We start from the raw sequence: 22,122 nt of genomic DNA, 5'->3' as shown, positions 1-22,122 counted from the left end.
TCTTCTCACTCTCCTGATGCAGAAGCACTGTAAGTAAAATGTTATATTCATTGGGTCAAAAAGAAGCTCCATTTTTAATTTTTTGAGGAAACTCCATACTGTTTTCCACAGTGGCTGCACCAGTCTGCATTACCACCAGTAGTGTACTAGGGTTCCCCTTTCCCCACATCCTCACCAGCACGTGTCATTTGTTGATTTGTTGATGGTAGCCATTCTTTTTTTTTTGGTTCAAAATATTACAGATTCCATTCTTTTTATGGCTGAGTAATATTCCATTGTATATATGAACCACTACTTTGTTATCCACTCATTTCACCTCCCCCTCAGGCTTTTACCACACTATTGTCTGTGTCCATGGGTTATGCATATAAATTCTTTGGTTAATGTCTCCCCACCTACTCTCCCACCCCGGCCTTCCCACTGAGATTCATGGGTCTGTTCCATGCTTCTATGTCTTTGGATCTATTTTGTTCCTCAGTCTATTTTGTTTATTAGATTCCACATATGAGTGAGATCATGTAAAACTGAATCAGGAAAAATCAGAGAACCTGAATAGGCTAATAACAATGGATGAAATAGAAACAGTAATTTAAAGACTCCTGTCAAACAAAAACCCTGGTCAGGACAGCTTCACAGGGGAGCTGTCTAATTCTTTAAGTTGTAGGGTTAGATAGTTTACTAAAAATTTTTCTTGCTTTTTGAGGTAGGCCTATAGTGCTATGAACTTCCATATTAAGACTGTTTTTGCTGTGTCCTATAGATTTTGGGTTGTTGTGTGTTTATTTTCATTTGTCTCCAGGAAGTTTTTGATTTCTTTCTTGATCATATTGGTAACCCATACATTGATTAATAATATGTTATTTAGTATACATGTGTTTGAATGATTTTCAGTGTTTTTACTGTAGTTGATTTCTAATTCCGTGCCATTGTGATCTGAGATGCTTGACACAATTTCAGTCTTCTTGAACTCGTAGAGACTGGTTTTGTGACCTAACATGTGGTCTGTCTTTGAGAATTACCTATGTGCACTTGAGAGGAATGTATATTCTGCAGCTTTGGGGTGAAGTGTTCTGTAAATATCAATTAAATCCATCTGATCTAGTGTGCCATTTAGTAACTATTTCTGTGTTGACGTTTTGTTTGGAAGATCTATCCAGTGAAGTCAGTGGGGTTTTCAAGTCCATGACTATGACAGTATTGCTGTTGATCTCTCCCTTAAGTTGTTAAGGTTATTATTGATAGGTCCTATTTATTGCCATTTTAATTCTTTATACCTATGTTACTCTCTCTATTTCTTCTTATTATAACAGCAATCCCTTTAACTTTTCTTGCAATGCCTCTATTTCTACTTCTAATTAAAGCAGTCATTTTTAAATTTCCTGAAATGGTGGTTTGGTGGTGAAAAACTCCTTTGGGCTTTTAATTTTTTAATTTTTGTATGGGAAGCTCTTTATTTCACCATTTGTTTTGAATGATATCCTTGCTGGATAGAGTAGTCTTGGTTTCAGATCCTTGTTTTGCATTACCTTGAATACTTCATGCCATTCCCTTCTGGCCTGTAGAGTTTCTGATGAGAAGTCAGATGACAGCCTTACGGGGGCTCCTTTGTAGGTAACAGCTAGCTATTCTCTTGCTGCCTTTAATATTCTCTCTTTGTCTTGAATTTTTGGCATTTTAATTATGATATGTCTGGCCATGGGTCTCTTTGAATTCTTCTTGCTTGGCACTCTCTGTGCCTCCTGAACTTGTGTGACTTTTTCCTTCACCAGGTTAGAGAAGTTTTCTGCCATTATTTCTTCAAACAGGCTCCCTAACCTTGCTTACTTTTGACCTCCTTTGGCACTCCTATAATGAGAATATTGTTATGTTTTACATTGTACCACAGCTCTCTTAGACTGTCCTCATGTTTTTTAATTGTTTTTCATTTTAGATCTCTGATTGAGCGATTTTTTCTACTGTCTTCTAATTCACTGATCCAATCCTCAGCTTCCTCTAATCTCCTGTTTATTTCTTCCAATGTATTCTTTATTTCTGCTATGTCATTCTTCATTTCCTTCATAGTTTCCATATCTGTTTTCAGGCCATTAAGCATCCTTTCGATCAATATTCTGAACTCGTTATGTGATAGGTTGCTTATCTCTATTTCTCTTAGTTCTTTTTCTGGAGGTTCTCTCTTTCTTTCACTTGGGGCTTGTTTTTTTGTCTCCCCATTTGGCTGCCTATTTGGGTTTGTTTCTATGTATTAAGTAGATCTGCTACGACTGTCAGTCTTTTTGGACAGTCTCTGGTGCAGGTGAATGTCAGACACTGTTTGTGATTGGCCTTGAGTACCCTGTTTAGAGCTATAAATAACCCATGGCTTGAGGTCCCCTCTGTTGGGTCTGGGTGCATTTGGACAGGACTAAGATGCACACCAAAGTCTGCTTTTCCAAGGCCCACATCCAGAAGCAGATCAGGCAAAGACTCAAAGCACCCAGATGCTGTTACTCAGTCTCTTAATGAGCCTCAGGCTGTAGAAACTCCACAGGGTGGGTTGGCTGATTGTTATCAGTTCCTTAATGAGCCTCAGGCTGTAGAAACTCCAAAGCGTTGGGCAAGATTTTTTCCAGCAGGGTGGGGCAATTGCTCCTCCCTCAGGCAAAAGCTGCTTGGAAGATAAATATCTGCCTCTGCAGTATGGGGGAATAACTTGGCACTGGAATCCAGAGGGGTGACCTCTGAGCTCTGTCTCCAGAGCCCACAACCCTAGATTCTCCTCACATAGCTCCAGTCCATTCTGCCCCCCCCCCCCCCCCCCCCCACTGGAGCCCAAGGCGAGTGGCTGCACATGAAACTTTGTGGTTTGGCTCTTTAAGAGGCCTGCATTTCCATCCTTCTCTCCCTGGCAGACAGAACCCCTGGTGCTTTTCACAGCCAGATGTTATGTGGATACCTCTCTCAGTTCCGGTGCTCTGGGCTGGGAAGCCCAGCCTTGAGTTTAGGCCCCAGAGTCCTCAGTGGGAAATTCCCACAGCTGAGATCTCCCTCTGGACCTTCAGCTGCTGCCTGTGGGAGCCCAGTCAGCCTACTCCTGCCTCTGCACTTCCTACCAGTACCTATGTGGGCTCCACTTTTCCTCCTTGATTATGAGGGTGCTCTCTAGCTCATCTTCAGTTGCAGTTGAGTTTTTAGGATGTTTTTTCTCTATTTTAGCTATAATTCCAGTTTGGTCCGGGGAGAGTGTCACTGTAGCTTCGACTCAGTCCACCGCCATTTTTAAACTCTTTAATTATTATTTCTTCAAATAGGTTCTCAATTGTTGCTCACTCTTTCTCCTTCTGGTACCCTTATGTTGGGGATGTTGTCCCAGAGTTTCCTTAAATTATCATCATTTTTTAAAACACTTTTTTCTTATTGCAGTTCTTATCTGGTGTTTTCTTCTACCTTGTCTTCCAAGTTGTTGATACAATGCTCTTTTTTATCTAATGTGCTGTTGATTTCTTCTATATAATTTCAGTTATTGTATTTTTTATTTCTGACTGGTTATTTTTTATAGTTTTTATGTCCTTTTTCATGCTTACTCTCTTTTTGTTGAAATTCTCAATGACTTCCTCTATTCTTCTCATAAATTCCTGGGGCAACCTTATAACCATTGCTTTGAATTCATCAACCCCAAAAGAAATTTCATACCCTTTAGAATTCACTCTCCATACCCCTTCATACGCCTAGGCAAGACAGGTTAAGATATGATAGATGATGATAGATATAGATAGATGATGATAGATGATAGATAGATAGATGATAGATTAGATAGATAGATAGATAGATAGATAGATAGATAGATAGATAGATAGATAGATGATAGATAGATAGATGATAGATATAGATAGATAGATGATAGATGATAGATAGATAGATAGATAGATAGATAGATAGATAGATAGATGATAGATAGATGATAGATAAACTGCAGAATGTACATTTTTTCAAAAGCATATGTAATAAAATACCAGAATTGACCTTATGTCTGCCCATAAACCAAGACAATAAATTTGAAAAGATTAAATTCTTACACAGTATATTGTCTGGCCATACTGGAATTTAGTTAGAAATCAACAAAAAAGATTTTCTATTTCTAAATTTGGAAATGAAAGAATGTTCTTCTAAATAAGTCAGAGACAACGAAGATACCATAGTGTAAATGTTAATACATCTACCTGATGATAATGGAAAGTAAATGTATAAAGGTTTATGGAATGCAGCTAAAGCTGCACTTCAAAGGAAATTTAGTCTAAAATCACATGTATGAAAAAAGTAAAAAGTTTAATACACAGTGATCTAAGCTTGCATTTCAAGATCTTAGAAAAACAATAGCAAGTAAAACCACAGTAGAAGAAATTCATATTAGAGAAATTAATATAATACAAACATACAATGAAGATGATCGATGAGTCCAAAACCTGGCTCTAAACAGACCAAATTAATCTATTAATAAATCAACTCCTGGCAAATTGAATCAAGAAAGAAATAGAGCAGATACAAATTATCAGTATCAGACATAAAGAAATAAAAGTAATACAGAACAATCAGATATTAAAATTTTTCTTAACAGTGTTTTAGGTGTAACTATATAAACAAAATGCTATATAATGAAAATATTAGTATAAAACACAATTTATAAATAGTTACACCAGAAGTAGAAATATACATTTTGAAATGCCTAATAATATCCAGTAAAGAAATTGAATCTTGGTTAAAAACTGTTAAAACTTGCAGCTGAGTCATAGAACTGCCAACAAAGAAAACTCCCAACCCAGACTTCTTCACCAGTGAATATTTACAAATACTTAGGAAATAAAAACCATCAATCCTCCCTAAAATCTTCTAGATAATGTGGACAAAGAGGGGGCCACATAATAAACCTGACAAGCCTAGGGGAGGCCTGCATGGCAGCCTTACAAACCCAGAGACCTAAAGTAACCACATGGGATGGTCTGAAATGAAAACTTTCTAACTAAAATGAGTCATGGCAGAAGGTCATGTCCTAGGCCAGTATCTTCTTTGAAAAAGATCAGTCTTTGCCTTGATTTAGCCTATTGTCTTTTTGCATCTACAATAACATACCTTTGGAATGTCAGAGTATTTCCTTTCTCCAGACACCTCAGGGCATAATCACTGCTCCAGAGCAGAACCCACAGAACCCCTCATTGTTATTATCATGTCCATTGTTAACTGTTAACTATCCCATACTTACAATGGAAAATAAATATGTCTATTTCTTTTACTTTTTTGTGGAGGTTTTAGAGAGAGTGAGGAAGGGACAGAGAGAGAGAGAAATATCTATAGGAGAGAGATACACTGATTGGCTCCCTCCTGCACACTTCCTACTGGGGTCTGAACTGAAAGCCAGGCATATACCTTGACACGTATACGTGCACAGGATGATGCTCCAACCAACTGAGCCACCCAGCCAGGTCTGCCCTATGTCTTTCTATTGGAGCATTAAATCCATTTACATTTAAAGGAATCATTGATAGTTATTTACCTATTACCACTTGTTAATGGCTTTTTGGTTGTTTTCATAGTTCTCCTCTACTCCTTTCTTCTCTTGATTGCTTCCCTTGTGGTCTCCTGTTTTTCTTTACTATTTTGTTTGCATTCCTTCCTCTTTGTTCTTTGTATAACATTTTTAGGGCTTTGATGTGTGGTCATCATAAACTTTATGTATATCATTCTATATCTACAGCATTCTACTTGAAGCTAATAGATATTTCACTTCAAATATATTCTATAAGAATTAAACTTTTGCTCCCCTTCTACATTTTATGTAAAGGGGTCATCTTTTCAATCGTTTTGTGTTGTATATGTGCTAATTACTTATTGTATTTTGAGCTGAGTTATATACCTTTTCTCTTTTTACTGTGTAGTAACTTTTTAAATGTCTGACATGATGTATTTATTGAATATTTGGCTTTACCTGTGAAATTTTTTATTCCTTTCTCATATTTTCTAGTTTCTGGTTTGTGGCCTTTCCTTTTCTTCTTAAAGGGACTTCTTTAGAATATAAGACAGAAGACTTGTATGTGCAAGTCTTGGATAGCACTTACAATCATAAAACAGCTATAAACCCACTTGCTCACAAAAAAGATCATCTGTATTTGCTTTTCCCACTTCTGTTCCAATGCTCTGACTGTTCATGAAATGTATTTACTTTGAGGTGTAGCAGTTATATTTTAACTTTCTGATCAATTTCTCTTTGGACATAAGCATGAACCACGGTAAAAGGGATCAGTCATTTGAAAAGAAACACTGTGTTCCACCAGGATGCCTACGAAGTGGATTTCCGTTCTGCTGCTGCTACAACTGGGTTGTCACTTTAGCCCTGGGTGTTGTGGAAAGGTGCTGGTGTGGCCCACAGAATATAGCCATTGGATCAATATGAAGACAATCCTGGATGAACTTGTCCACAGAGGTCATGAAGTGACTGTTCTGACATCTTCAGCTTCAATTCTTGTTGATCCCAATAAGGCATCTGCTATTAATTTTGAGATTTTTCCTACATCTTTAACAAAAGATGATTTTGAGGATCTTTTCATGCAGCTGATCTCTAAATGGATATATACACCAAAAGATAGCTTTTTTACTTATTTTTCACTAATACAAGATATCTTTGGGGAATATTATGATTACATTCAGAAGCTCTGTAAAGATGCAGTTTTAAACAAGAAACTGATGACAAAACTACAGGAATCAAGGTTTGATGTCATTCTTGCAGACACTGTTGGACCCTGTGGTGAGCTGCTGGCAGAACTACTTAAAATACCTTTGGTGTACAGTCTCCGCTTCACTCCGGGCTCTACAATTGAGAAGTATACTGGAGGACTTCCATTCCCTCCGTCCTATGCACCTGTTGTCTTGTCAGAGTTAAGTGATCAAATGACCTTCATGGAGAGGGTAAAAAATATGATATACGTGCTCTATTTTGACTTCTGGTTCCAAACATATAATCAGAAGAAGTGGGACCAGTTATATACTGAGGTACTAGGTAAGTCATGTTTTAATGGTGGCTTGAAGTCCTAACTTGTCTAGTGCCATGGGATGTGAGTTTGTATAAACATTAAGTCAGGGGAAATTTCTTTTATGAGTAAAATGACTAAATAATATTATGATATTTCAATCTTAGAAATATTATAGAAATGCTTAAGTTATAAGATCATTTTTAACCCTGTGGTCCATTATTAGTACAGGACACTTCCAGAAGGCAGAAACCACACACTGAAGCACTGAGTGCTAGAGGCAGTTACATATCAATTCTTTGCTGTTTGTAATATAATTCATTTTTTTATTCTTTTTTTCTAGGGTAAGTGTTTTATTCTCCCTTTGTTGTTTCTTAAATGTAATGTCAAAATATTACCCATCATATACTTATCGTTAGAGCACTTTTAAGCTCACAGCAATATTGAGTAAGGTTTCCCATATAACCCCGGCCCCCACACATGCATAGAACCCCTCATTTTCAACCTATGGCACCAGAGTGACACATTTGTTACAACTGCTGAACATGTATTGACACATCATCATCCTCCAAAGTCCATAGTCTATGCTGGAGATCACTTATGCTGTAACATATTCCATGGGTTTTGACAAATTTATAATGACATGTATTAAAGAGAGTAGTTTCACTACCCTAAAAATTCTCTGTGCTGTACTTATTTCCAACATATCCATTTTACTATAATTTTTTCATCTCAAAAAGAGGCATTAGAAATTTCACTATCTTGATCAAAGCATAAATGTACATTGAGAAGTGACTTTATTTCTAGCACAGCTGTCGAAAAAGCATTGAGGTAATTGTTTCCACTTGTTTATCCTCAGTTTCCTTATATAAAAATTAAACTGTTTTGGCATATTACCTAAAAAATTATTCACAATGCAGAGATACAATTGCTCCATTCCAGACCCAAGAACCTATAACTCAGAGATTCTCAAGATTACACATTCATTCGCTAAGTGCTTACAATCATCTCCTTTAAGGGTCAAAAAATCTTGTTGAAGTGTGGACATTAAAGTTGTTAGTCTATATTTTTTAAAACGATATCTCCCCATTACATACAAAATAAGTCAAAATTAAGGGAGCCCTGCTGGACATGGCTCAGAGGTTGACCTTCGATCTAGGACCCAAGAGATCGTGGTTCAATTCCCAATCAGAGCACATGTCTGGGTTGGGCAGGATCGATCCCCAGTTGGGGGCGGGCAGGAGGCAGCTGATCAATGATGACTCTCTCATCGTTGATATTTCTCTCTCTCTCTCTCTCTCTCTCTCTCTCTCTCTCTCCCTCTCCCTTCCTTTCTCTGAAATCAATAAAGATATATTTTTTTAAAAAGGGGGGAGAACACATCTATTTCCATATCTTATGAAAAGTTTCCAGTTGTTATTGGCAAATATCATTATTTGCACTATTTTTTAAATTTATCTTTATTGTTGAAAGTATTACAGATGTCCCCCTTTTCCACCCACCCATCCCCTGAACCCTGCTTCTCCTCCCTCCCCATGCCTTCACTGTACTATTGTCTGTGTCTGTAGGTTATGCACATATGAATCTAAGTTCTTTGGTTAATCTCTTCCACCCCACTCCTCTCTGAGATTCCTCAGTCTGTTGCATGCTTCCATGTGTCTAAATCTATTTTGTTCACTCGTTTATTTCATTCCTTAGTAAAATTCCACATATAAGTGACATCATGTGATACTTGTCTTTCTCTGACTGTATTATTTCGTTTAGCATAATAATCTCCAGGCCCCTCCATGCTGTCCCAAAGGGTAAGAAATCCTTCTTTATTACAGCTCTAAATATCATTGTTAAATACATACAAAGATTATTAAGCTCCTAAAATGAACAAAGTGCAGTAGTAACTATCAGGAACTGAGACATACTTTCAAAAACCTGAAAGTTCTTAGAAAATCTGTTATAAAGGAAATAGCTACCTAAAATGTAGAAACTAAGCTGAATACTCTAGGCAATGTGTTTCCAATGGTTAATTGAGTAGGAAGCTCAAATAACTGTGCACATTTGCATCTGTTACTTCTGTGGCTTTACAGAGTAAACAAATATGTTTAATTCTATGTTGGCTTACATGTAATAACTATTTATCATTTTGAATGTACTGATGTCACATTAGAGACAACAATTCTCTAGCACTTTGTCTTATATATTTGAACATAAACAAACTATACAAATTTTATATATTTTGTCATATATATATGAGTATATATACATATACACCATATGTATAAATATTTCTATTATCAAATCCCAGACACTTTACAACATTTTGGCTACATTATTCCCAGCACCTTTCAGAAAATTTCCAAGTGTAGTACTTACATTAAAATGCTTTTTTTTCCTCTACCTTCTGTTTGCTTTTTCCTTTCAGGAAGACCCACTACATTATTTGAATTAATGAGTAAAGCTGAAATGTGGCTCATTCGAACCTACTGGGACTTTGAATTCCCTCGCCCATTCTTACCACATTTCCATTTTGTTGGAGGCCTCCACTGCAAACCTGCCAAACCTCTGCCTAAGGTAAACCTATTCCTGTTTTTGTTGTTGTTTGAGGATACTCACCAGTATTCTACCTTAGGAAAAAAAACAATTCCTCTTGTCATTATGAATGTATTCCGGCAATATTTGCAGAAAAACCCAACATTTATTCAATTCCAGCATATAAAAAATTCCCCATTTGAAATCCAGTTTGACATCTTAGCATAAAGAGCCTTTTTAAAAAAAAATATATCTTTATTGATTTCAGTGAGAGGAGGAGAGGGAGAGAGAGAGATAGAAACATCAATGATGAGAGTGTCATTCATCAGCTGCCTTCGGCATGCCCCTTGCTGGGGATAGAGCCCCCAACCCAGGCATGTGCCCTACCCCGGAATCACAACCCCAAATCCTCAATCATAGGTTCATGTTCAACCCGAAGTCACTACCGGCTGGGCCAAAAAGAGCCTTTTAAAACAGGTGCTTTCTGCCATACACCAAGCTGGCACAAAAGTCTCAGTAAGGATCCCTTTGGGAACATGATTCTCAGCATCACAGCTGACGGACAAAATGAGCACAAAGGAAACGAAACTGCATATATAACAAGGACCCAAATCCCGCATTTTTAATAGACTAAGTAATTCCTACCGATTGTACCTGAAAATCCCCCATACTACAAAATTGCAAAAGAATTCTCAGCATACAGGATACTCCTTATGAAGAAAAGCAATAACATAATGTGCTTTAAATTGATATCATATCTTTAAGACAATTACAAACAAGCATCTTTTATTAATTATTTTATTACCTCTTAAGGCGTCCTGTTTGTCTACCATTTCATTGGCAGTGACATAAAACAGATGTCTCATTCAACGGTTAACCCAATTTCTATTTTGATCAAAAATATTCAGCTATATATAACTTTCACAGGGTCTAAAGCCTGAGCTAAAATTAGAAAAAGTCTATTCAATATAATCCTGTTGTTTTTTTTGTTTTTGTGGGGTTTTTTACCTTTATTGAGATATAAGTGACATAAAAAATTATAAGATATTTAGAGTGTACAGAGTGATTTGACATATATGTACATGGAGCAGGGATTCTGTTCAGGTAGTTAATTAACTCATCCATCACCTCTCAGATTTCTCCTTTTCTGTCTGTGTGAGGACATGTAAGTCCTGCTCTCAGCAAATTTCAATTACACAACACTGTGCTATCAACTTTAGTCACCAGGTTATGCATTAGATCCCCAGACCTTTTGCATCTCATAGATAAAAAAAGTTGATATTCTTATACCAACATCTCCCTATTTCCTCCACCCCCAACCTCTGGCAACCACTTTTCTATGAGTGCCTTTTTAATTTTTTTAGATCCCATATATAAGTGATAATATGCACTATTTGCCTTTTTCTGTCTGGCTTATGCAGCTAAACATTAATGCCCTCACAGTCCGTTTATGTTAGAACCAACAGCATAATGTCCTCCTTTCTCATGGCTGAAAATATTCCAACGTGTGAGTATATATATGTCCCTTGCTCATCCTTTGAAGGACCCCAAGGTTGATTCCATCTCTTGCATTGTGACCAATGCTGCAATTAACATGGGAGTACAGATATCTTGTCACTATCCCGTTTTCATTTCCTTTGGATATAGTATACGCAGAACTGGGATTGCTGGATCATACGATAGTTCTATTTTTAATTTTTCAGGAAACTCCACACTCTTTCCCATAGTGCTTGTACCAATTTACATTCCTGCCAAAGTACACGTGCCCCCTTTCCCCACATCACACCGGATTTGTTCTCTCATCTTTTTGATGACAGGCAACCTACCAGGTGGTAGGTGGTATCTCAGTGTGGTTCTCATCTGCTTTTCCCTGATGACTAGTGATGCTGACCCCCTTTTCATGTCCCTATTGTCCACTTGTATGTCTTCTTTGCAAAATGTCTCTTCAGAGCTCTGCCCAGTTTTTAATCTCAGTGCTATTTTTGCAACTGAGATGGGTGAGTTCTCTACACATTTTGGATATTAACCTTTCATCACATATATGATTTCCAAATATTTTCTCCCATTCTGTAGGTTGCATTTAAGATTGTTGATGGTTTCCTTTGTTATGCAGAAGCTTTTCCTTTGAGGTACTCCCACCTGTCACTTTCCCTTCTGCTTTTCTGTTTTTTTGGTGTCTTATTGAGAATGAATCATAGTCAAAACAAATAGCAAGGACATTTCCTTCCTGATACTTTGTTGTGAGTGCATAAATATGCAACCGACATTCCTACATTGATTTTGAAAAATGGAACTTCACTTTATTTGTTTATTAATTCTAAGCATTTTTAATGGAGTCTTCTGTATTTTCTTTATACATATTATGATGGCATCTGTAAATAAACACCATTTTACTTTTTCCTTTCCAAATTGTATGACTTTAATTTCATTTTGTTGCCTGATTGCTCTGACTAGGGCTCCAGGTAATGTGTTGAATAAAAATGGCAAGAATGGGCATTCTGGTCTTATTACTGATCTCAGTGGAGAAGCTTTCAGTTTTCCAAGACATTGAGTATTTTCGCTGTGGGCTTGTCTTGGATGACCTTTATTTTGTTGTGGTCTTTCCTCAGTACCCATGCTATTGAAAGTTCTCGTAATGGCTGGATGCTGAATTTTAGTCAAAAAACTTTTGTGTCTGTCGAGGTGATCATGATTTTTATCTTTCATTCTATTAATGTTGTGTAAATTCCACATTTACTGAATTGTGGAATTGGAACCATCCCTGCATCGTTAGCATACGGCTCCTGAATCTTAGTGTAATCTTTTTAATGTATCGTTTTGTTTTCTTATGGTGTCCTTGTCTGGTTTATCAGGTTATCATAAACTTACTTTGGAAGAGATCCCTCCTCTTTTATTTTTTGGAAGAGTCTGAGAAGAATCAGGATTCTTATTTAAATTGGTGTGCGCTTTACCCATGAAGCCATCTGGTTCTGCACTTTCCCTTGTTGAGAGACATTTCATTACTAACTCAATCACCTAACTAATAACTACTCTCTTCAGCTTTTCCATTTCCTCAACATTCAGTCTTTGTAGGTTGTCTATTTTTAGGAATTTATCAATTTATTTTAGGTTGTCAGATTTGTTGGTGTATGATTATTGAGAGTAGTCTCTTGTGGCTTCTATGGTCAATAAGAAAGCTAATGGCAGTCAATTAATGAGACAAAACACTGAACACATGTGATTTTAAATTATGCAGCAGGTCACTGGAATCCCGCACCTTAACTAGAGGCACCAAGTGGGCCATAGGAAAGTTCAATGGCCTTCACATTCAAACCGATGTCACCAGTGTAAAATTATCCTGTTGAAGAAAGCCTAACTGTTATGCAGTCACATGGACACAGTTTGAAGAGGCTCATCTCTTTTCTTTTATCTGTGAAAGCACCATTTCAAAGAGACCTTTATGACAATGAAGAGTCATAACTTTCTAAACTTGGAAAGTACTGTATATTTTTATTTCAGAAGGTTTTGGTCATTATTTTTAAAGAGACAAAAAAACAAATGCTAAATTTAAAAAAGAGGGGACAAAGCAAGATATGAGTGTGCAGTTTTAACAAAATATGTAGGAAACAGTTGGCTCATCTACGTTTCACGTTTTGAGAAAAGTACATTGAACAATGAGGAATTACACCAGTATGGAAAGTAATGAAATTATAAATACTGGCAAGGATTAGGGATCAAAAGTGAAAATTATTTTCAAACAGTTCCAGGAAAACTCGACTTCAACAGAGACTTACATAGGTGAAAGTGAGCTACTCAAGCAGGTCTCAGCTCTGGTGAACCTCTCTCACTGCCATTAATGTGCTCCATGGAGGACCTGCTAAGGTGATAATGGAGTTCTCACAGCTAGTTACACACAGCACTTTCTAAAGAGACATTGATTTTACAATATGATTTCAGGGTAAATGGTGCCATAGGTAAAGAAGCCGAGAAATATGGCCGATCAAATATGTAACTTAACATATATAATTCCGGATTATACACATATAGGACTAGTTCAAGGAAACTCCAAACCATTATACCACACTCCTGAATATCAACTATCCTTAACCTCCAGCCATTAAAGAGTGTCTCAGAGGAAATATTTCAGAAACTATGACAAATATTAAAGTATTAGAGAAGTGAGAGGAAAACACATATAGTGATTCCAGTCATAATTCTTAGGGAAATAAAACACTAATGACTAAACTAAAATAATTCTACAGAAAATGTGCCTGAAATAAGCACAAGTGATTTAGCAAAACTATAATGATAAAGAATAAAAGGTGAATTTGGAACTGCTCTGTGGCCTCATTCAAAGAATCTGTATTAGTAATTAATAACATTATAAACAAAGAGCCTTGGAGAAAATTGTCTAACAGTATTTCCTCCTCACTACTGTGTACTGGCTGTGCTTCATTTCTTGGTTATATACATATACACACTTGCAAAAATATACATGATAAAGAAAATCAATCTCAAGTAACATGCACCCTTCCACAGAAACTGAACTAAGGAATCTGTTTATAGAAAAAACAAAAAAACACAAAAAAATAACCTGAAAACAGAATGGTGATCCTCTCCAAAAATAAAACTAGGATCACCATGTGGCCCAGCAATTCCACTTCTTTGTATATATCCAAAGGAATGAAAATCACAATCTCAATAAAATATTTGCACACCCAAATTCATAGCAGCATTCTTTACAACAGTCAAACGTAGAAGCAGCCCAAGGGCCCATCAACACGAGAATCAATAAATAAAATGTGGTGCATACACAAGATGCAATTTGACTCAGCCTTAATATGGAAGGAAACTCTAACACACACTATAACACGGATGAAGCCTGAGGATATCATGTTCAATGAATGGGCCACTGACAAAAAGGCAATGCTGCATGATTCCACTTTTATGATGTATGAAGACTGGTCTAATTCACGGAACCAGAAAGCGGAATCATGGTTACCAGGGACTGGTGAACGGGGAAATATTGCATCATGGGTACAGTTCCAGTTTTGCAAGATGAAAAAGTTCTGTAACATGGTTCTACAACAATGTGAATATACATACTACTGAATTGTACACTTAGGAACTGTTAAGACGGTCATTTTATGTTATGTGTATTTTATGACAACTCAAACCAAAGGAAGGACTCATAATCCCAGACAACACCTGATTTCTCTCCTTTCTTGTTTGAAGCATGCCTTTCAATGGCATTCACCATGCTATTGCTCTTCAGTGACTGTAATGCAGAGGACCACCCAAGGGTCATGCCAAGGACTATGCTAACTGTAGTGGCCAGACAGGGCCAGGGAGGTTCACTCTAGATCCGGGCACAGTCCTCAGACAACTGTGGAGCCAAAGGAGGATGAGACACTTTCTTTATTTGGCTAGGGCAGGCCAAAGCTACAGAGACAAACCCACACTCCCTCTAGGGGGTGGCTGGCGGGGCACTAGGGGGCACACTGCGCCTCGGGGGACAAACCCACCCAGGGGGAGCTAACTGCAACCTGGGGAACAATCCGCAAACCCGCACCTCTCAAAGGCCTGGGCCAGTCCTACAGGGGCCAGGACAATAGTGGCTCTCAGCCAGCACGGCTCAGACACTAGTCAGCTAACAGGGCACCTGTTGTGACTGTTATATCATGTTTACATAACTGCGGCCTTCTGCCCTGAGAAGGTGGCCAGAGAGCCAAAGTGTTTTCACTTTCCCCACAGTGATGCAGCAATTTTTTCTTTACAGGAAATGGAAGAGTTTGCCCAGAGCTCTGGACAAAATGGTATTGTTGTGTTTACTCTGGGGTCAATGGTCAGTAACATATCAGAAGAAAGAGCCAATGTGATTGCCTCAGCCCTTGCCCAGATTCCACAAAAGGTTAGACTCAGCACCTTAATCATGGACAACTCTGTGAAGGCTCTAATTACATAAATTTCCTGTGTGCCATGTAAGCCATTGTGATAGCTCCCATTTATCTCAGCTACGAATTCAAACCAAAATATACAAGGCACATGCTACAATAGCAGTACAAAGGGTGGATCGGACAGTAACTTTGGAATTCACATTGTGATCAGAATGAAATGTGTTTAAGAGGCACCGGGTAAGGTTTCCTGCTCTGATGATATTGCAGGTGGGTACCAGGATCACCAGACTCTGCCCTGTCATTCGCCCCTTTTTGTTGCAGGATTCCTGAAGGCACTGTACACACTCCAGATGCTCTCAGAAAGGATTTAAATTCTAACATAATGTTAAGCAGGAATTGATAACAGTCTGAAAGGAATGGTGCAGTTTAGGCTTGCTAAGTAACCCAGGCCATTCTAACAACCCCTAATTTTTGAAACAGGCCTATCCAGTGTGCTTTTCCAGGTGCTAACCAGAGAAAGCACAGCCAGGACTCACTAAGCTGTGTCCAGGGACCCGAGCCAGCCACCATGATTTAGAGAAAGAAAAACTGTCATGATCTGGCAGACTAGGTCCTATAAAAGTGGAGGAAGATAAATTAGAGAGGGGAAGGGGGAAAGGGTCTACCCCTTAACGTGACCCTGTGGTTTATAAAATGTGGCTCCTAAAATCTAACCCATCAGAATAAAAACTCCTCTTGGTGAAGGAAGGAGTAGGGTGTATAATAGGGAGTCAACTAGAAGCAAGCCCAGTACGGGACAGTTTCAGATGCCCCCTCTCCAAATCACAATAGTAAATGAATTTCCTATATACAGAATACACCTGCAGTCTTTGGGTATTTGTGAACTGCTTTTTAGTCTCCTAACTGATGTAATTTCTGCTTATAACCTATGCTAATTTTTGCTGAAAATATAATGCTACTTTTACATTCACATAGCAAGTAAATGTTAAGCACTTGTAAATTACAATCCAGTTTATGAGGACTGCTAAAGAATTCCAAAATCAGAATCTATTTTGGTCCTGGCCATAATAATTTCTTGGCTACAGGTCCCATAGTAATCAGTGTGGTCCATGCTTTGAAGTGTGTCATTCAAGTGTTAACAGTTAGTTAAAAAACCTTTAGCATAAATCAATTTTAGATTTTTTTTCAGCATCTATACTGTAATAAAGTTTCAACAGGCTCTTCTTTTTTACATTTAAAAAAGATCCAAACCCAGATATAGGAAAAAATCTTCAGTTCATGGAGATAAAAGAAAGAAAGAAAAAGAAAAAAACTGTAGTACATTTCCACAATGGAATACTACTCAGCCATAAAAAGAAGACAATCTTACCTCCTGGACAGCAAGGATGGGCCTGGAGAGTGTTAGGTGAAGTGAAATAAGCCTGTCAGAGAGACAAATACTATAGCATTTCACTCATGTGTGTAATCTAATGAACAAAATGAACAAACAGGAAAAAGAGACTCATGGACAGAGATCAGGCTGATGGTTGTCGGGGTGGGGGTAAGGAGAGGGGGGGTTAGGGTTGAACAAACAGGGAAAGAAGAGGGAAATCTCACTGACTTGTCATGGACAACAGTGTGGTGATTGCGGGTGGGGAGGGATGCGGGGAGGGAAAGGGGAGGAGGGTCTGGGGGGTAAATGGTGATGGACAGAGACTTGACTTGGGGTGTTGAACACACAGTATAGTGTGCAGATGACGTCTGTAGAATTGTGCACCTGAAACCTGTATAATTTTGTCCAACATTTTCATCCCAATAAAGTCAATACAAAAGAAACAAGATTAAAAAAAAAAAAAAATTAGTGACCTTAAATAGACAAAATAGAAAAATGTAAAAATAAAGTTAAATATTTGATGTAAAAAAATAGCTTATGAAACAAGTGGATATAAGAAAACTCCCTCCTGTAACACATATTAAAATAGGCTAATATTACACTGTAAAATGAGAGCAATTATAATAAATAGAGAAATGTGTAGTAATTGTCTACCTTTTACACTAGAATGATAATGACTATACAAAAAAATTTCTTAAATATTCACTTCATCATTGATCATCTCATTTGTATTCCTCTGTGTGTTCAACATCATAATTGCATTCATACTTCATTAAATATAAAAATAAGCACTCAAACTATGGGCATTTCCATTATACCAGTGTTAAAATAGTTCTCATTTTTAATATCTCTGTCATTATGTATCTGTCTATGAAGAGGTTTAACTAGGCTATCTTCTAATTTCTTTTGAATTCAAATCTGCTATAACTTTAGATCAACTCATGGAATAAAATATTCTCTTTACTTTAACAGGTTCTGTGGAGGTTTAACGGCAAGAAACCAGACACCTTAGGGACAAATACTCGGCTCTATAAGTGGATCCCCCAGAATGACCTTCTTGGTGAGACCCTAGAAAACAAACACTAAAATTACAGTAACTGCAAACAGAGTGGTAAGAGTTCAAAAGGAAACACATTTATTGAACATTTATTGTAGAAAGACTCGAAAATAAAACCTCACCTTCCTTATATTTGTTTCCAGTCCTGGGGAAAAAAGGTAAGATATAAAAGTTAGCATTTTACTACACACGGTCTCCTTCCTTATGCCTAGAATGAAATATCTTTATTTCAGGTGTAATTAGTTCTCATGAAGAACTTTTCAATAACTACCTGGATCATCACTCTGTCTCCTGATTCCCACCTTCTCATTTCTATTCTTTCTCTGTCTAGATGGGTACTAACTGCCATTAGAAAAATAAAAGCACCTATTTTATTACCAGTGACTCTCCATTTTCTATAGAGAAATATCCATAATCTTTTTCATGAAGTGACAACACATTTCAGGATAAAGAGTGCTCCTTTCTTTCCAATTCCAGAGTCACCACATTCACATTTGCTGCTGCCTGGACACCACATGGAAGACTCGGTGACTTCACTATCTCTTTAAGAGAGTATGTTCTGACATGCCCTCTCCCTTTCTTTTTCTTTTTCCTGCAGGTGTTATTTTTTTATCCAGAACTTTCTCTTTTGCTTTGTCTACCCAGCAATCTTGTATTCATCTTTCAAGTCACAGTGCCACACCCCTATCCATTTACCTTTGTAGCAACTAAAGTACTTCTTGTTCTGAGATCTAAACACGTCTTAATGCAGTTGCATGTGTGTAATAATGTGTCATCTAAACTGACTGCCTCTCTGAGAGCTCTTCTTGCCCAACTCTCATTTTATTTCAAGACTTATAATTAATAATTTGCTGAAATTCACCCAATCCTAGGTCATCCAAAAACCAAAGCCTTCATAACTCACGGTGGAACCAATGGCATCTATGAGGCGATCTACCATGGGATCCCTATGGTGGGCATCCCTATGTTTGCGGATCAACCCGATAACATTGTTCGCATGCAGACCAAGGGAGCAGCTGTCAGATTGGACTTCAACACAATGTCTAGTGCAGACCTGCTCAACGCACTGAAGACAGTCATTAATGACCCTTCGTGAGTATCACAGTTTTTAAGAGTATTTCTAGAGATTCCTTTGTCAGGGATGAGTATGAGTGTCATCCGATGATGAGAGGTAAATTTTGAAATTATTCACCTAGCTTCACCAATCTTAAATCTGCTTTTAGTTTCAACCAGATATTAATTTCAGTGGCGCATTTAACCCATTTTAACGGGTAACCAATTACCGCAACAATTTTCTACACAAGCAAGCATAGCGTTATATTGGTCACTGCAAGGACATACTTTTTAAACTATGACAGAACCCACAGAATGAGGAAAACAAGAAGTTGCATAAAACATTTCAATTCAGAGCCAAACATTTCTGAAGCTTTGAATCTTGTGGACAAAAAAATGGGTTGTATGAAAGTACCTCACAGAGAGATCTGACTTAAATTCCTATCTACACAGGTCATGATGAGTAGTCAGGCCCCTGGCCTATAATTTCCTTACTGAAAAGTTTTAAACTAGCTCTGTCCATTGTTCTTGTGCAACTAGGTTAACACTCCTTTGAAATACCAGAAATAATACCCCTCAGAAGGACCCTTAACTCTCCAGAGAGCACATAATCTTGTTACCTGAATCCCATAATAAATCCCTTGCTTTGCTTCCTCCCAACCTCCAGGTAATGTTCCTTTGTTTTCTCCTTAATCAAATGCATAAAAACAGCTACAAAACTGCTATTCCCCAAAGCACTTGAAATATTGCACCCTAGCATGTCCTGAGTTTGGCTCAAATAAACTTATAAAAATTCCCTACAGGTTTGGATATTCTAATGTGAACAATCACTCTTGGCTTAAAAAATTGATTTTTATTGTCATCGTTATTTTAACATGTTACAATGATATATATTTTAATATCATAAAATTCAACATTTAAAGTATAAAAATAAAATATAGGTAGTTATATTAAAAAGTTATGAACTGTCAATATAACCTAAGTTTAAGACATTTTCATAACAAAAAGAAATCTCATATTCTTAGAAGTCACTCACCATTCCCCTGCCCTACACAACCATTAATCGACTCTCTGCCCAATAAGTTACCAAATTCTGGACATTTTATACAAACAGAATCATACAATATTTGCAAGTAGCTTCTTTCACTTAGAGTGTTTTTGAGTTTCATCCATGTGGTAGTTTTGTATTGCTGAATAACAGTGTCAATGTAAGAAATATCCAAACCCAAAGAGAATTTTTGTTTAAAGGTCTTTGAAATTAATTTTTTGAAAGAGTGAAAGGAAGAGAAAGAGAGAAACAACAATGTGAGAGCAAAACAATGATCAGTTGCATCCTGCACACCCCCTACGGGAATGGAGCCTGCAACCTGGGCATGTGCCCTGACAGGGAATAAAACCAGCAACCCCCAGAATACCGGATGACACCCAACCAACTAAGCTACACCGGCCATAGCTAAACCCATAGAGAATTTTTGTATGAGGTTATTTGAAACAAACGGTAAACATGCCGGGAAGAAACCTCTCAAATATTCCTCAGAATGACTGTTTTGCAGTTTCTTTTATACATTGGGAATTAAGGAGGTAACAGGAGCATTCGGGATAGAGAACCAGATTATGTGGTCCGGAGAGGGTAGTTAACCCTGGGAGAAGTCTGAGAGCATTAATCTTTTCAAAGATAAGGTAACTTACTTGTGAAAGAACAATGGACAGGGCTTGATTAACTCAAAGATAATCCTTTTTACAAGCCGAGGACTACTCATCAGGACCTTACTCGTTTAGAATTTTACGATCAGACCACCCTGTGAAGTAACCTTTCGATTGATTGATTATAGAGACCCTTTGTTGTCCACAATAGTCTATATATGGGTGTGTTTCATTTATTTATCCATTGAATAATTCATGAACATTTTGGCTGTTTCCGTATTTTACTATTATGAACATTGTTATACATGTCTTGAGGGAACATGTTTTAATTTCTTTTAAGTAGAAATCTAGAAATAGAATTGCTGGGTCATATGGTAACTATGAGGAACTGCCAAACTGATATGCAAAGAAGTTGCAACTTTTCACATCCCGTCAGCTGTGTATGACAGATCCAAGTTCTCCACATCACGGCCAACACTGGTTATCATCAGTCTATTTTATTACCATCCTAGTGGTATGAAGTGGTCTCTCCTTGAGGTCTTGATTTGCATTTCCCTTAGAGCCATTCTTATTTAGCATCTTTTCATATGCTTACTAGGCAGGCTGAGAGCCTTATTACAGAAAGGTGTATTCCAATGACTGAAATTAAAGAGAAGATGATCACAGGGAAGAGCTGAAGCTGAGGAACTACTGAGGAGGCATTTCACTCATGATGACACTATTCCCTTTAAATTCTTCATGAAAATCACTCTGAAAGTGATTTTCAACATCTTATTTATAGCTATAACAATGGCTCCTCTATCATTTATTCTGCCAGAAAAGAATGAACTATGGCAACTAAATTTCCATCTTCGCTTTTCAAAATATATGTCACCAGAAAATTCCAATTTGAAGGCCAAATCACATATTAAGAAACAAAATATAGATTACTTCTTCTACAAGTCAATAAATGACATTATTTTGAATCATATGTACGACATTTTCAAAAGCCTTTCATGGGCCTGATATGCTTAGGTAAGTTAACTTTCACTCAGTGTGTTATCTTTGTGCTTCTCCTTTAGATATAAAGAGAATGCAATGAGGTTATCAAGAATTCACCATGACCAGCCCATGAAACCTCTAGATCGAGCAGTCTTCTGGATCGAGTTTGTCATGCGCCACAAAGGAGCCAAACACCTGCGGCCAGCCTCCCATGACCTCACCTGGTTCCAGTACCACTCTTTGGATGTGATTGGGTTCCTGCTGGCCTGTGTGGCAACTGCCATATTTGTCATCACAAAATGTGTTCTGTTTTGTTGCCGGAAGTGTGCTAACCCAGGAAAGAAGGGGAAAAGGGAGTAGTTGTTTCTGAGGCCTGAAGCTGATATGCCCCATAGATGGGACTCCTCCACTTTATTCCAGCATGAAGTTGTGATGTAAGGGTCACTTCCTCCTGTGACAAAATGACTTTTCACAATTTAGCTTCTCAGATCAAAATTTCTGTTCAAGGTATTTAATATATGTTTCAGAGTTAAAAATATTCATGCCAAAAAAAAAAAAAAACAGAGAAAAAATAAAATAATAGTAAACTATGTGGGTATATATTGAATTTTATTATTCTAA

General features: G+C 37.4%; 1 protein-coding gene across 1 annotated transcript; it reads left to right on the top strand.

Annotated features, from left to right (window-relative positions):
* The first annotated feature begins 706 nt into the window (after positions 1 to 706).
* Positions 707 to 22,082, top strand: LOC308559286 (UDP-glucuronosyltransferase 2B31-like). Its single transcript, XM_081141870.1, has 6 exons — positions 707 to 7,024; positions 9,412 to 9,560; positions 15,277 to 15,408; positions 17,739 to 17,826; positions 18,696 to 18,915; positions 21,582 to 22,082. The coding sequence occupies exons 1-6, from the start codon at positions 6,304 to 6,306 to the stop codon at positions 21,859 to 21,861; spliced, it is 1,590 nt and encodes a 529-aa protein (XP_080997996.1). The 5' UTR covers positions 707 to 6,303; the 3' UTR covers positions 21,862 to 22,082.
* Positions 22,083 to 22,122: the final 40 nt, after the last annotated feature.

Source organism: Miniopterus schreibersii, assembly GCF_964146895.1.
Source record: "Miniopterus schreibersii genome assembly, chromosome: 1".
NCBI lineage: Eukaryota > Metazoa > Chordata > Mammalia > Chiroptera > Miniopteridae > Miniopterus > Miniopterus schreibersii.
Note: the sequence above shows the minus strand (reverse complement) of the source record. Positions and strands in the feature narration are given on the sequence as shown.

Excerpts from the sequence above, each read along its gene's own strand:
- LOC308559286 (XM_081141870.1), top strand. The coding sequence starts at position 6,304 with ATGCCTACGAAGTGGATTTCCGTTCTGCTGCTGCTACAACTGGGTTGT. Across the intron at positions 7,025-9,411 it reads GTTATATACTGAGGTACTAG|GAAGACCCACTACATTATTT; the intron begins GTAAGTCATGTT and ends TTTTCCTTTCAG. Across the intron at positions 9,561-15,276 it reads CTGCCAAACCTCTGCCTAAG|GAAATGGAAGAGTTTGCCCA; the intron begins GTAAACCTATTC and ends TTTTCTTTACAG.